Source organism: Eutrigla gurnardus (genome assembly GCF_963514095.1).
Source record: "Eutrigla gurnardus genome assembly, chromosome: 5".
NCBI lineage: Eukaryota > Metazoa > Chordata > Actinopteri > Perciformes > Triglidae > Eutrigla > Eutrigla gurnardus.
In genome coordinates this window covers 24,743,581-24,759,492 of record NC_139919.1, presented here as the reverse complement: position 1 = coordinate 24,759,492, position 15,912 = coordinate 24,743,581, and the positions used below count along the sequence as shown (strand labels likewise).

The following is a 15,912-nucleotide window of genomic DNA, read 5'->3' as shown; positions in this document are numbered from 1 at the left end:
TTCTCGGAGCAAGAGGATATCTTGTTTCTTCTCTTCTGCTTCTCTTGATAAAACTATTCTATTTGTCTGATGCGTAACAAGATAAAAGTTCCCTCTCAGCCAACACTCGATTAATGTCTTAACCTTAATATTAACCCGGGGCAGAGATGAACTGCAGGCAAGCTCCCGGATAAGACAGCATCATTAGGACTTCCACCCAGAGATGCTGTGGATGGCCACCGGGGTCATTATGATAAAAGTCCGAGAAGCAGGTTGCACTCTGTCTCCACTCAAATGAGACAGATGGAGAAAATAAACTGACCACAGACGACAAAATGAGACAACAAAACCAGCTCGAGGCTGCATCCAATAAGGCCACACTCTATTTCTCTGTGAAGGTCTGTGTCATATTTGTTGCTCTCTGGAAACTTAATGTGAAGCCAGAATCACATGGTGCCACACAAGGACGTACAATTTGCTTTCGTTGCTAAAGGAAGAGATGCTGGTGGAAACGCAGGAAACAAGATCAGAAGGGTTCAAAAGTTCAAAGTGTCGATTTGTCACAAACTGAAAGATGCTAATAGTCTTTCGGAAAGAGTCTCTGTGGCAAAAACCTTTTGAGGATACGATGGATGCAGGTTTTTGAGGGCATATAATGCATTTTTACTGGAAATAACTACTGAAAATACTAATTGAATATACTTTTGTTGGGAGAGTTGGGTGGGAAGATTGATTGAGGCACTAGAGCGAGTAAAGATTCATCTGAGCCAAGGATGAAGACTGGAAGAGCTAGTCGGACTCTCTCCACAAAGTTAAAAAATACACTTATATGCACTTTTAAAGCTCCCTTATTAATAATTAATATCATGATTACTCAGAAATGTGCACAGCTTGCGTGAAACAGTTACAGATAGGCTTACCTCCTCCACAAATGCTTGTTTTTCACTTTGGGTTGTCTAAATAGAAATAAGATATAAGATATAACTTACATTTATAGTGAGCTTCGGTGGTGCTGGTATACAGAGACTAGCTCTAAGATGACCTCCTCCAGCTCTAAATACACAGATAATATATGCTAAAATGTTAAAATAATCCTTTAAGTGGGTGAATACTATAATTTGGAGAATTCACTCTCACAAGGTGACTGAACAGGTGACCAGTCATTTTCCACAATCTCATCCATCCCACAATGAGGAGCAGCTACGCGCACACACACTCCTGGTAATTCATTAGTGAAGCCAGATGAACATTTTATGCAGAGCAGATAGAGGAACAAATGACGCTGTGCACTCGTTCACGTAGTCATTATCATCATTATTATTGTAATTACACTTCCCTTCCCGGTGCACGGCATCCTCTCTCTGAGATCTTTTCCATTCCTGGCTTCGATGGAAATAAGATAATGTAATCGCAAAATGAACCAAAATGTAGCGCTTTTGAAGCGCAGGCAGAGGAGAGAAGAACGGCTTTGAAGTCGTACAGTTAATATTGATGAGGTGAGATGTTTTAGAGGATTAGCTGCAGAGATTTCACTTCTTTCTTTTATTTTGCATCAGAAAGGTCAAATGCCTAAAATTGTACACTTTGCTTACATTTTCCAGTTGCTTGATCAATGCGTACAGTACAGAGCATCTCTTATTCAAGACATTATTCTATATATATGATATATCATCAGATTAAAAATAAATGAATAAAATGATTTGAATATTTTTTTAGTCTCCAAACAGCTGCGTGGAACAAAGAAGTGTCACTAACGATCTCTAGAGGGATGTTGTTTTCTATGATGGGAAAAGACAAATCTCAGTGTTTAAATTGTGTGTGTTTGGTTGCTAGACAACCTCAGCCTAATTTAGCACTAAATGTAATCAATTTAGTTGTGATGACATGCAAAAGCTACTACATTAGAGTCCCGGGTAAAACCGTTGGGTCAAAAAGAGTCGTTATAAAATCCCCAACAAGTCTGTCCAAGGTGCTGCAGCGAAGCACTCTACGCGTTGTACTTCTTGAGCAAGTCACTCTGCCAGTGCCTCTTGCGATCCGGAAACTCTCTGGGCAAGCGGATCTTTTTGAAGTCGTCGATGCATCTCTTCAGATCCTCCTCGAGCATCTTCTTCTCCTCCTCCTCCTCGTCCAGCTGTGGCGGCGGGCCACCGTTCTCCCTGACGCTGGGCCGCGGCAGCGTCTTCAGGTTGAGGGTGGTGGGCCTCTGGGGGCTCTCAGCTTGAGGCGGCGTCGAGGGATTGGAGGTGGAAAACTGTTTGGATGACGGCAGAGGTGGAGGCAGGGCCGGAGGCGACAGGGGCGGGAGGTCGGGGCCGTCTGCAGCCGGAGGAGGTGGGGGAGGAAGGGGAGGTGTTAGAGGAGGGGGAGAGTGCAGGGGAGGTGGGCGCCGTACGTCCAGCGTTGTGATGATGCTAGTCTCTGGGAGGCTTTGGGTTCGGACGGCGCTGCCGGGCTCCACCGCCGCTGATTCAGTGTGAGCGGTATTCGAGGTCACTGCCTCAGTGACAGCTTGGGGGTCAGAGGTCGTTGCCTTGGAAATCACAGATGAACCACCTGCAGTAAGAAGAAAGAATCACAGAGAAAAAGATGTTGTGTTTTGTATTTTATTCAAGGCTACAGTTACTTTAATTAATAATTTGTCATTTTAAAAAATATGCTTATTTTTCTCGCTTAAGCCGAATGGTATTTCGTTTAGTTTAGCATAAAACCTTGGAGGAGGGGGAAACAACAGGCCTGTCTACATCTCCCACTGGAACTATTTCTTCATCAAACTACAGTTTACCAGATGTACTGGTATAGAACTTCAGTCAGGCTAGGTATTCCTGTTTCCAGTCTTTGTGCTAAGCTAAGCTAGCCGGATACCTGCTATGCCTTTTGATTTATCGTACAGATTTTAGATAATGTTATCAACCTTTCGGGCATAATAGCCAATGAGCAGTTCCCCAAATATTGAATTATTCCTTTAAAATCGATAAGCGAGAGGATAAAAAGAATATTCCCACTCAGGTGGTTGGTCTGTTTTAATTAAAGGTCTGACTTCCAGTGGCGCTTCACACAGAAATTTGATTGCGTTTTGCTTTTTTTCTTTGTTTGCCTTATCAAAGTTTGTCAGTGGCGTGTAGCTGGCACAGAAGCAATCACCTCAGCTTTGAGCTGCACAGTTTTTTTTTTTTGTCTCCAAGAGTACAAAAGTAAACACATGCTGGCACAAGAGCGTGCAGGAGCTTTATGGAAATAGAAATTAGCAGAGAAAGGAGCTCAGCAGGCGAGGAAAGGAAATGAGAGATAAGGAGAGCGGAGGACAGTTTTCATTGCCTTTCACAATTCCCTTTTACCTTCGCTCGTATGTACATTTTGCTAGAAAGGTACGGCGTGAAACTGAAGCTTGACGAGGCATTTTTTCACGGTATGTTGATTTTTCATCTCGTCTCTGTGCGAGGACACAGGAGGTTGCTGTGGTGTGACTTCTCAGAAGAGTTGGAGTGCCACATGGACATTCTGCACCTCTTGGTCTGTTTGAAAACCCATTTCAACATTTTCAATTGGACCCCTCTCTCTTCAGCCTTTTTTTTTTTCACCTTCTCTTTCCTTTGATTTTCACTGTCTACATCGTGGCAGTTTCAAATTGCATATTCCATTTCAGACTATTCCTGGACAACATTCAACAATTCAGATTTAACCCTTAACCCCCTAAAACATAGCCAATCCAATTGATCTTTAACCCTAACGCATGCATTCTCACGCTCGTCTGATTACGCCTGCCCATTTAACAATTAACAGCAATTAAAAAACGCCCTCTGGTGGAATAAGTGCAAAGCTTTATGGCTGCGAAAGCCGAACAGAAAAGCTGTGAGCTATTTCTTGTTGTCGTGGTTATTAAGAAAACAATCAGTAAATGCTCTTTGGACAGAAGAAAACGTCACTACATAAACATTTAAAAATGTCTCCACATGAGTTTGGTTTTAAGTGTCGGTCCTGCGTGTGTAGGCATCACCTAAAACATCCGGTACGCTGCTACATATGGAAATACATATGAGCCACTAATCCCTCTCACAGCCACTCATACGTGCACACACATCCCAAACGCACACGTGTGCAGACGTACGAAGACGCACAAGGCCCTGCACTCGTTTTCCTGCAACGGGGCTCATCGTCACGGTAACCCCCCTTATATAACAGGAAAAGCTGCTTGTGTCAAACGAAGGCGGCACAGAATATTCTCTCACTGCCTTGGCTTTCTGAATACCTGAATACAAGTGTGTGTGTGTGTGTGTGTGTGTGTGTGTGAGACAGAAAGTCTGCATTTGAGAGCGAGTAAGTGTTGCATACGTATGTGTGTGCATACCGTATGCGTAGGTGTGCGTGTCTTTATATTCTAGGCATGCTCTGGCATTTGAAAGACATTGTGAAAGGAAGACGATGAGGGGAAGGAGGGGTTGGCAGAAACATCTCCACCACTGTGTGTGTGTGTGTGTGTGAGTGTGTGTGTTTGCTGCATTCAATGTCTCTCATAATGAATACATGTGTTTGAGGGCCGCCTGGACGTGGGAGTACGGGGGTTTAGCAGTGGCGAAGGAATAATCCACGGGGGGATGGGCTCCATGCTCTCCTCCAGTCTAGTGGAGAACAGCGAAAGAGAGCACTCAACCCTTTTCCCCGGGCTACTTCTCCAGGGATATGTGCAAAAGCCAAAGCACTTTCTCACACATCCTCCCCTCTCTCTCTGTCTCTCTCTCAGCCTCTCCCATCTGTTCAGTGTCAGACATCCCTTCGTTACTGCTATTAGCAGCTCTAACGTGTCACTGTTGCCAGGGTTTAGCACCCCCCATTTCAGGAAATGTCTCCTCTATGTGATTTTTTCCACCCCACCTTACACTTTTGTATTTCTACTAGACTAAATGAAACTCATGCTACTCTGTGACCTTGATTATACTTTGTTGTTTTTCAAATCATGTGGGATAACGCCCGGTGAGTTTCAGCCGGATGCATCACTTTTCAGTGTCCCCTGGTTTCTGCGTATGTAGAGTTTCTAAGAACTAGAGATGTGTCGTCAAATTGATGAAGATGCTTTGTTCGTTTTCTTGCATATTGTTGATTTACATGCGTTTTCTGAAACTGCAGTGTATCGAGCTCTCATGGCCAACGTGGGTTCTGTACGAGACTTCTTCCTGGAAGTCCAAAAACTCTTTAGTCCTCTTCTGGAAACTGCATCCACTGACAGGTGTCGTGACCCGGGGATGAGGAGAGGACAGCATCATCTCCATGGTAACGCCACAATGATGTGCAGAAGCGAGAGCTACATGAATGCATATGTTCTCACAGAGAGAGAGAGAGCATCCAGAGCGTGAACTTGTACATGTTTCCATCCTGCTGTTCTCGTTTTGGCAATTACAGCTTGTTTTATAGCTAATGACCTCGTATTCATCGCAGATATCCAACATCTGCTTGGTGAAATGGTGCCTAATGACAGAGTGGGCCTCGCCACCTACCGTCTTCACATTCATTGTCTTTACTCTCTGATTGCCATCAGAGGAAACGGGGGAGTAATCAGACGCGGCAACACCGTAGTCTAACGGCATAAGCACGGCCACCCATATCAAAATCACCGGCGTGCTCACAAGTCTCTGAGCAATTACAAATCTGTCAATCTACATAATGTCGAGGAAATGCGTGACATAAACAGCTGGAGAACAGGGTGAGCTGCTGCAGAGTGAGAAAAGCTAAAAAGGGAGTAGATGTAGAGGAGGGGGGGGGGGAGAGAAGGAAGAAACCAAGTCATCAATAACTAACTGGCAGACGGGGCTTTTCAATTCTTTTGGGTGTAGGAAAAGTCCAAAATAGGATTTTTAGAATTGCACAAATGTACGATCTCCGTGTGCTGCCGATTCACCTGCCTCCTCTTTATGTTCTCCAGCTTTAAACACCCTGAGCCACTATTTGGCTACGACGGTCCACCAGCCTGACTAAGCACCCTAAAGCCCATCCTGGCTCCCCCCGAGCCACCTGCTTCCCCTCTGGTTCCAGCCCTGCTCAGGACTGCAGCGCCAAGGAAAAGCCTGCCTGTCCAGATTACAGATAATTAGAGGGGCAGATTAGAGCCCAAGTCTCCAGATGGCCGAGGTGAATGTCATCCTAAAAACACACATTGACAGCTCACTGCTTAAAGCGAGATGCAGTCGATCAGCAGGGATGTAGAGACACATCATTTCCACTGTGTACCTCTCACAACATTATATATTTAAATAGATGAAGTTGAATGCTTTGTTATCATGAGCGGTAGGCTAACATCAATACTTTTATGAAAGTAAGTTACAGCAACAACAGAACAGAAGGCAAAACAAGAAGCAACAGAGAAAAAGACAGGACTATAAATACACAAGAAACTAATCAGACAACAAGACACAGGTGGGAAGACATGAGGGCAGGTAGAAATCTGATTGGTGGTTCAATCAAGGGACTGGAGCGAGGCTGATGAGATTAATTAAACACAGGTGATGCACAGGAGGGGGGGGGCACAAAGGCATGGAAGTAAAACAAACACACAAGAGGCAGGGATACAGAAAGAAATAGGAAACTACACCAAGCACCATTCTCCATCTGTCTGTGATTGATGGCATGCAGTTATGAGACGATGAAAACAATCAAAAGTTTATACATAGAAACCTACAGGGCATCATCCTAATGAAGCAACGCTTTAGATAAAAATAACATACACTCCCCAATAGGGTCAAATAAAGAACCCTCTGCATGAGCCAGACCTCTATATGAATCACAGGCAAACCATAACATTTGCACACTTTGAAATACTTTAGACTGAGCTGCTCTTTATTTTAACCCATCCATGGAATCTTAGTTGCAAAATGAACCGACAACTGACATCTTTCAAATGCCAGTTGCAGCTGAATCTACCACGGGAAGTTCAACTGTCTTCCACCTGTTTCCTCCGTCAGTTATTGCAACAACTTCCACCTCATTTTGCCCAATTGGGCATTTCCCTTTTTCTCCAAACTGCCCCGTGCCCAACTCCTTGTGCTTCTCCTTCACATATTTGCCGTCTCCATCGTCATCTTGCTCCCCTTTTTAATCCGACAACTTGCTTCTGAAACTCTGACTCACTCCCCTTCAACTAATTTCATGCTCCCTCATTCCCATCCTTCTGCTACTTTGTATTTCGACACATCCCTCGTGCTTTCCTCTGTCAGTTATTCTCTCTGTGTCTTTGGGCTTAAAAGAGAAAAGAAAAGACTGTGAAGTCAAAGTGAATGATAAAGAGAAAAACCTGGGTGGGGGAGAGAGAGAGAGATGGAGATGGAGTAACAGTTACAGAGACACAGTACTGTACATCACTGGTGACCTAATCTGCTCCTGTTCAGCTGCTGTCCCTTGTTAACTCTGCCTCCTCCCTCTGGTATGACTAGCTGTGACCTTGCATGGAGTTTGTGGGCCAATACGTTTTTTTTTGATAGCTCCTCTCTGCAGGAGACATGTGTGAGGAGGAGGAGGAGGAGCATGTGTACCCGTCCTGAAGGATAGAGCAGAGCAGTGACGGTACACATCTGACTCCATGCCTGGCTCACTATAAATAACCCAACACACAATGAGATAAAGACGCCCCGAGCCAGCTACTGTACTCTGTGCATGTTGGCTTACATGGCAGCGTTGCCAAGGACAAACAGGGCCTCGAATTCACGTACGATCACATGTGAGAATGAACAAAAGGCGTGCAAAGCTCTCTGCTTACGTTCACACACAACATGCACACACTGTGACATCGACGTTATGTCTCTTTATTGATGGAGAAAAGGCCTCCAGCTTCGGGCTGCATGCGCTCTCCAGTTCCCCATTACATGCTTTTACTGGCTGATGCTATTCCCAGGTAATTAGCAGCAAAGACGCCTTTCTATACAAGCGTGGACTTCTCCTTCTTTATCGCTGTCAGGAGACTATGAAGGAGGCAAATGGCTTGTTTGCCTGCTAATGCCTTTTTAACTCATCGCGAAAGAAGAGTGAAAAGAAGGCAGCCAATTAGAGCTAAAACCTCACAGCTCTGAGTCATTAGGCTCACGCAGGAGGGTCGGTGCAAATCTTCCCTCCCTCTGTGCATGTGTCTGTGTTTGGAGAGGCCGACTGCCTGCTCAGCATATTGCGAGACAGGGAGGGCACCTAGTTCATTGCCCCCAAATGCCCCCCTATACCAACCCCGGGGCTGACCCGCCCACCAGAGACGCTCCAAACACCCATCCAGCCAAACATCCACGTAAGCACAAAAAGGAAAAACGGAGCCAAAATATACTGACATCCAAACGCAGACAAGGCATCGGGGGCTTAGAAGACATAAACAAGAGCGGAGCCACAGATGGTTGCAAGCTGGATGAGCAGAAACAGCAGCATCTGATCAGCTCACCCAGTCGAAGACGCTGAGAAAATGACTCATTGTGGTGCTGTGTGCTGTCACTCTCACTCATACGGTTTATTCATAAAAGAAGATGCAGCCTGGAAACTCCTTATACTAGCTAGGGACAGCTCAAAATATCATAAGGTTGCTTTTTTTTTATTTCTTTTGTTTCTTTTGATGTAATGGCATGAATCAATACTAATCCCAGCCATACTGAGTAATCCTATAGATCTATATCTGTCTGGCGTGACTGAATCTCTCGCGGGCCACAAAGGAGCACATTACGGCACGGCCCAGCGGCGGCTTTGTTTGTCAGGATGGTCCAGCACCTCTCAGAATAACACGTCATTTCATGCTGCTCAGGAAAGAGAGATTATATGGATTAAATCTTTCCCCGTTAGATACTCTCCCACTCGTATCAAGCTTCTAACCGGGGTTATCTCTCTCCCTGTCTCCCTGCTTCCTTGCCCCACTTTCCCCGATCCCTTTATTCCTTCCGCCGTACATCCCGTTCCTGCTCTCCTCTGCTCTCTTCCTTTCCTTTTTCCAAATAGAGGAAGCGGTGACCCGGCTGGCTGCGAGACAAGAGGATCTTTTCTAAGAGAGGAGAGCAGACGGAGCCGAGGCAAGCCATGTAGAACCGCCTACGGTGACAATGGCACAACAGGAACACGACATGGGTCAAATCACCGCCTCGAGGTAGAGAGCAGTTGTAACCTCAGGGTGCATTTCTTTTTGCCTTGCACTTGCAGGAGCAACAGTTTATTAATGAATTGCATGAGATTACTGAGAAAACCCTGTGGCAAAAACACAAGAATATAAATAAAACTACTTTCATTACGTTGATTGTGTGGTGAGCAAATCTGCTATTTGGATTTTGTTTTTCTCTCCAAAAGACAGAGAAGCAAACTTTCATGGTAAAATATCTTTATTGTAACACTCTGGATAGAACAGGGATACCACTGGGGACCACCTGACTTCTTGTTTGGCACACGAGACAGGTACACTTTTCAGCCACAAGTTTCACAACAGAGCTTTGAAAAAGAAAGAAAGAAAAAAAGGAAAACCTCAAGCAGCACTTCATCACAGCCTGGCCTGTGGACCTCCTTGCTGCTGCTGTCAATGTCGGAGTGTCAACACTTCTCACACGTCTACTGTTGAATGTCGAGTCTCGAGGCGACTCGCGGAGGTAAAGAGTACGAGTGGTTTGGGACACCGATGGCTGAAATTTCACACATGAGCTGCGTCTCTCCATGCTTGTGCTAATGACTGACCTTGGCGCTCCCCGATTTGCATCGGTGTGCTGGAGGACAGAAGCTGAGGAACGCCGCCTGCAAACTGTGCTGTTTGGGCTAAAAGAGACACTGCGGGCACCGTATTGTCTCTGAGGATTCGGCAGGCATTCCAGACGGCAACAAAAAAAACGTCTGTTTTTCCAGGAAGGAAGCCACATCCATTTTTCAACAGTTTTTTTTTTTTTTTATGAAGCTCACCAGCTCTGCTTTTATCTAGGCCAAACTGAGATCAGGTTTAAGGCTCTCATACTAAACTAATTAGCATGTGCTAGTCTCTTGGTATAAAACAGAGTCATAACACTTCACCTGGTTGTTGTTCAAGCGTACGTTATGCCCACGTCTGTGGGTGTACTCGATAATATGCTTTTTTTAATAGATAAAAGACATCTAATCTTCTGAAGCCTTGCAACCGTATTTCACGGTCCCGGATTTTAAGGACCGATTTGCTTATATTGTAAGTAGTAATTAGGTCAATTATTGGCAACAAAATAAGCGCTTTAAGAGAGGCTGTTATCTATGCATGTCCTCATTTCTATCTTGGCTCTATTTTCTGGTCAAATGCATGATAAAAGACCAAGCTAAGGAAAGAAAGAGGGAATAAATGTGGAGTAAAAAGTAGGGAAGCAGATGGGAGGATGAGGGAGATGGTGCCTGAGGGCATGTTGAACATGTAATAAGTAGAAAGATGCTTCCTTGAATGGGAAATGGTGAGATGAAATTTGAAATCGCTGGACTTATGATTGAGTCTCATCATCGCTGGAATTTAAAAAATCCAAACTGCAGTGCCGCTATCGTCACGGTTTGTACTTGAATGTTATTCAACACTGAGATTTTCTTTGTTTTTTTTGTCATGAATGGAAAATACAACCCCCAATAGAAAGAAAACATCTTTTTATTTGACAAATCAATGTTGCTTTTTGCTGAACACTTTTGATGTCAGTGTCGCCTACGCCTGCAGCGAACACCCTGCAGCAGGTCTAACATATTGACTGAGATGTCAACAGCACTTCATCACACTGAAACACAACGTTGCCGTTTCTACACAGTTCAGAGTACATTTTATTGTCGCCGTAAGACGGCCTGCCAAAACTACAACCCGACACCGGTCAGAGGAATCCTGCACTCACTGCCTCTTAAGGCTGTTTCTCAACTCCAACTCCACTTCATAGTCAACCTCTTGATTATAATCCTGTTTGGGACTCTTTCCTAACCCTGTCTGCATTTTCACGCCATCAGCTGGATCTTAGATGCCTTCAGTTTGTGTTTAAGTCTGAGGTAGGCTATATGATGTGCAGACCCGTCCTGAGGCTGTTATCTGGAAAACCCTCTCTTCACTCCTTCATAACCGAAGTTACACCTGCTCTCTATAATCTGCCCTTACAATGCCCTTGCTACAGTAGTGAGAAAACAGTGAGCTTTGGCCGGCTACAGCGTAATCCCACTCTTTCTTTGTGGGTTTTTTCGCTTACAGTGAGCGATTTCATCAAATATGCAACAGCTTAAACTAAATACCAAACTGAGTATTAAGAATAACATTATTGTTTACAGAACACTCAAAATGTGATCCGCTAAGGTGACTACCACATATTCTTTTTTTTTTTTCTGGGGGAGGGGCAACATGTAGTCCCAAGAAGCGCCTCACTTTAATAATGCTGTCAAATATGTGAATTGAGCATAGAAATGTCAAAGAAGCGCAATGAAACCAGAGCAGAGGGCTGGGAGTGATGTAACATCTTCAGTCTCCTCCCCCCCCCCCCCCCCCCCCCGAGCATGGGTGATTAAAATACTGAAAGCTCGATTTCACAATCAATACACACACCTCATCTAGCAAGCTTGTTTTTCTCTCTTTCTGTCCACGAGGTCTCATGATATTTGAGATTTCATCAAAGCTTGTTCATTTGTCCCGCAAGCTATTTTTGTTTCTTGAAAAGGAAACTCCTACAATGTACTTGTTTTCCTCTCAAAAGGGATTATTATAACCCTCATTCATTCCTAACAACAACTCAACAGATGAACTACTGTATGGCACGTTCCCAAACACTGGTACTGGACACATTTAAGAAAAGAAAAAAACAGGAAGGAGAAGATATTATTGTGTTACACTTCTTTCTTGTGCTTGAGCTGCTCACGTTCCTCAAGGCTGATAAGACGTCCAATTATTTGGTAATTTAGTTCAAAGGAGCAGGAGAGAGTCCGATCTGCTCGGGTAAGCAGGCAAAAGTATAGGACAGCCACTCTTTAAAGCCCTTTACCTTATGCTCTTATGACTGCTTTAATAGTCATATAGACACACAGGGGCGCTTGTTTAACAAAATTAGCTCTGGGATACAGTATTGTGCTTCACCAAGGCAGATGCAATATATAGAGTACAAAAGGGAAATAGTACATAGAAGGTATCAGTCTCTGCAGGAAAGGCTGTGGGGTTCGCTGTGGTTGAGGACCCGGGGGACTACGACTAGATGGAGTGGCGGTTTAAGCAACGAAGGGGAAAGATCTGTGGGGTTCAGAGGGAGGGCTGCAGATTCGACCTGCAGAGAAGGTATGAAGAGTCGGAGCAGCAGCCGGGCACTGTTCATAGGATAGAAGGCTGGAGGCTGCAGAGAGAGATGGGGGGGCACAACATCTACGGTACATCTACTGGTGCAGGAGCCATCAGAGAGAGGAGGACAGGATGGCTGGAGGCCGGAGGGGTGGGGGGACACTTGGAGACAGGGTTGGGGGGAGGACAAAGCCGATAGTCTCACTCACGGTAGAACACATATTCGGTGTAGCTGGTCCAGATCTTGTCGTCCGTCTGCTCGTGGGCAAAGGCGCAGGTTCCTGTGGAGTTACAGGCCACCATGTGGAAGCCCGCGTCGGCCAACTTGTCGAAGGCCTGCTCCAGGAAGGTGAACTTGAGATAGTAGCGGGATGTGTAGCGTTCAGGGGGGCGGTCGGGGTCGCGGCTCTCGTTCAGCGTCTCCCCGAACACCTCTTTGGCCAGAGAGGTCTTCCCGCACACCATGATCCGCGCCACCCGGCGGAATTTGGCATCGGTGTGGCTGTCACGGCCCAGGGTGTATGAGCCCCGGTAGCCGATAGTGATGAACCCAGACCGCTTGCCGTCCAGGGAACCCGGCACCAGGCTGGCACAGGCGGCGGCCGCGGCGCCCAGGGAGCTGAGGTTACGGGCTGTGTCGACCCCGGGTGAGGAGTCCTCCGGGTCGCTCTGACATCCCTCGTCCCCTAGGGAGTTCTGCTTACTGATTTTGGGCGCCAGCAGCTTGACGAGCTCTGGCAGGTTGAAGAACTCAGCCTCCCTCTGCAGACGCCCACGCTCCGGGAAGTGGTCCGGTAGAACCAGCTGCTGGTCCCGCATGTAGTCCAGGATGTAACGGAACAGGAAGCCGTCGCGGTCCACAAAGAAGCGACCCTTGGTGTCCCTGGCCAGTCCTTTGGCCGACTTCCGACTGAACATCTCCCACAGCAGGGAGTCCGGCACGCTAGTGAGGGTAGAGTAGCGGGTGATGTACACCTGGCCACCAACGTTGAGCTCTATAATATCTGGGAAGGGAACCTCGTCCCCAGATATGCCACTATCTGGTAAAGCCATGGCTTACTCCTCACTGGTGCAACAACAACAAAAACTCTCGGTTGTGGTGAAAGTTAGATGAAAGGAGTTGGAAAAAGGGGGATTTCACAGTGGTGGTGAGGCCTGTTGCCTGTCACAGCTGCAGGTCCCCGCTGCGGTGGATCGCCTGTGGTAACAGAGCGGCTAATCTGCAGCGCACGATTGGTATGCGCGTAATAAAAGCTGACTCTCGCATCAAAGAGACAAAAAAAAAACAGTCTCGCAAAAGCAAGCCCTCTCTACTATTCTACCTACAGCTCTCTGCCCCTACCGACTACAACATCGCGCAGGGTGTTCGAGGCGGCGGTGAATGGAGCCGTGACGTCCGCGTCCTTTACGCGCAAACAGACGCGATGTCCCGAGGTTGGATTTCTGCTTTTGCGCCCAGTTGTGTGAGCAGGAAATGCACGCTTTTGCACAACCGTTCATGCCGACGCGCTCTCGCTCTAATGCCGCTCGGTCGTCCCGGCGCAGACGGGATCAGGTGGTCCAACTTCAATCAGGCAATCCATAGTTGGTGATGTCCGTGGGGGTCCCGCAGACGAAAAGCCAGGAGATCAGGAAGACGGTGCCGAAGTAGTGAGTGAAGAGGAAGGTGAATAAAACGACTTCCGAGACTTCCATCACTCGGGGGTCGAGTTTGCGCAGGAAGCGGTCAGCGGTTCGAGTCCCCCCCTCCGTGCTGCTCTCTCGTGTCAGGCGGCAACTCTGCTGCAACGTAACGGAGGGTACGGCGTTATTCAGCCCCGGTTGGCCACGCCCACGCGCCGTGACGCGCCTCTGAAAATATCCTGTCCTCCCCGAGAGCAGAGTAAAATGGATAGGCGAGGTCCTTTATGGCATCTGCTTGTGCATTGGTAATAAAGTCTGACTATTTAACTGAAATTTAATTAAAATAATAAATACTAAATGAATAAATGAGGACACATATTTGTTTTGGGTTTTCTTTTTTAGGTTTCTCTAATTTATTTATTCATACACTCCACAAATCAGCCTACCATGAAGTAACCAAACCTGCGGTCCCTAGTCATGCATATATGTATTTATTTGTGGAATAAATAAACAGTGAACTGAGAAGAAAATAATCATACAGCCTACTTCTTATTTTTGCTCGAGTCTCATTAAAAAAAAAACAAGCCACTAACAGAGATATGGGTTTGCATTTGCTTTTGATGCATTTTATTTTTGGGAACACACTCAATAATCAGTGCAGTCGGTGTCTGTTAGAAGGATGGGATAACAGTGACATCTAGTGAATATTCAAGAGGAGTTTGTTTTTCTCTTCCATGTAAACGTATGGATGGAGATAAGATGTATAGGGTGTTTGCTGGTATTCTGTATGTGTGTGTTATTATTCCAGTTAAAGCATCTCCACTCAAAGTGTGATAAGCTTATCGCAACTTCACTTGGATGTTTGACCTTCACTGTGCAGAATGATGAATGTGCAGAGTTTGGTGCTCGGAGGCTGTTTTCACACTGAAGGGGGAAAGTTTCTCACCTTTAAAGCTGAGTTTAACACGCGTGTGTGTAAAGTGTAGGATTCCTGCCAAACAACCAGTTGAAAAACCCACCGTGGTCCGGCATTTGATGTGGAAATGTGAAACTCAGTAGAAGGAATCTTCGTTTCCAGAAATGACCATTAACTGACCTGTGCAATGGTCATATTGAGAAGAGGATCCCAACTCAAGGTCCACTAACTAGGTTTCCCCCTTGCTTTCAACCTTCATGGTAGATTTTGGCTCAGTTGTCATGGAGATGCTCACTCAGTAGCTGTTATGACCTCATCTCATTGCAATATTGTGGATTTAAACATGAAAGTTGATCAATCCAAGGTCCACTTACTGGCTAGTGGAAATCTTTGTTTTTTCAGATGGAGGTACATCAGGTGACACATTCTATTTTCAAAGGGCAAACACACCAATAGAGAGCACTGATGAGTCAGACAGACCTGCATAGTCAACAAGCCGCCCTGCCATTTCTGCTGGAGTATATGTGTTTCTCTCTCTCGTCATGCTTGGTCCACCACACACTCCTTTCTCTGACTAATCAGGAGGCCAATTTTGCCTCGTCTCCAACCATTCTTGCATTGATTTCCCCGAAGACCCCCACAGCCTCTAGCTGGCTTACAGCACTTACAGCCTTGTCGTCAACAATCTGTCTCGGACCGCTCTAGTTACGTGGGCCAGGATCTGGAGGTAACACGGGCACTGCCGCCTGCCAACGAGTTGATGACACACACTCTCCGGCTCCATTTGAAATATGCAAGAGAAATACGCCGTGCAACACCACGGTGCAGTCAAAAACATAAACATGATCTGATCAAAATATTTGGGGTACGCCTCAACATGTGACCGCTGGATATTTGCAGGTTTCATCATTCTAAGCACATCCAGACAATAGCTCATTGATCCTGAGAAATAAAACGGACAAAATGACTACATCAAGTAAATTAGTTTGACCCTCTGCGGCGGCTGGATTATCTGTGTACATCTGTCAATTTTCATCACACTGATGGATTGGGAGAGAGACAGTGGTTCAGCATACTCAGACAGGAAATGGGGAAAAATGTACTAACTGCCACTGCTTTTGCTTAGTCCCCGTGTATTCGGAGAAAAAAAACTGAATTCTTG

At 45.9% G+C, this 15,912-nt stretch overlaps 1 protein-coding gene across 1 annotated transcript; it reads right to left on the bottom strand.

Moving 5' to 3' along the window:
• Window positions 1–1,947: 1,947 nt before the first annotated feature.
• Window positions 1,948–14,002, bottom strand: kctd12b (potassium channel tetramerisation domain containing 12b). The gene is made up of 2 exons (XM_084009483.1): window positions 12,421–14,002; window positions 1,948–2,535 (listed from the first exon to the last, which is right to left on the bottom strand). The coding sequence occupies exons 1-2, from the start codon at window positions 13,262–13,264 to the stop codon at window positions 1,967–1,969; spliced, it is 1,413 nt and encodes a 470-aa protein (XP_083865609.1). The 5' UTR covers window positions 13,265–14,002; the 3' UTR covers window positions 1,948–1,966.
• Window positions 14,003–15,912: the final 1,910 nt, after the last annotated feature.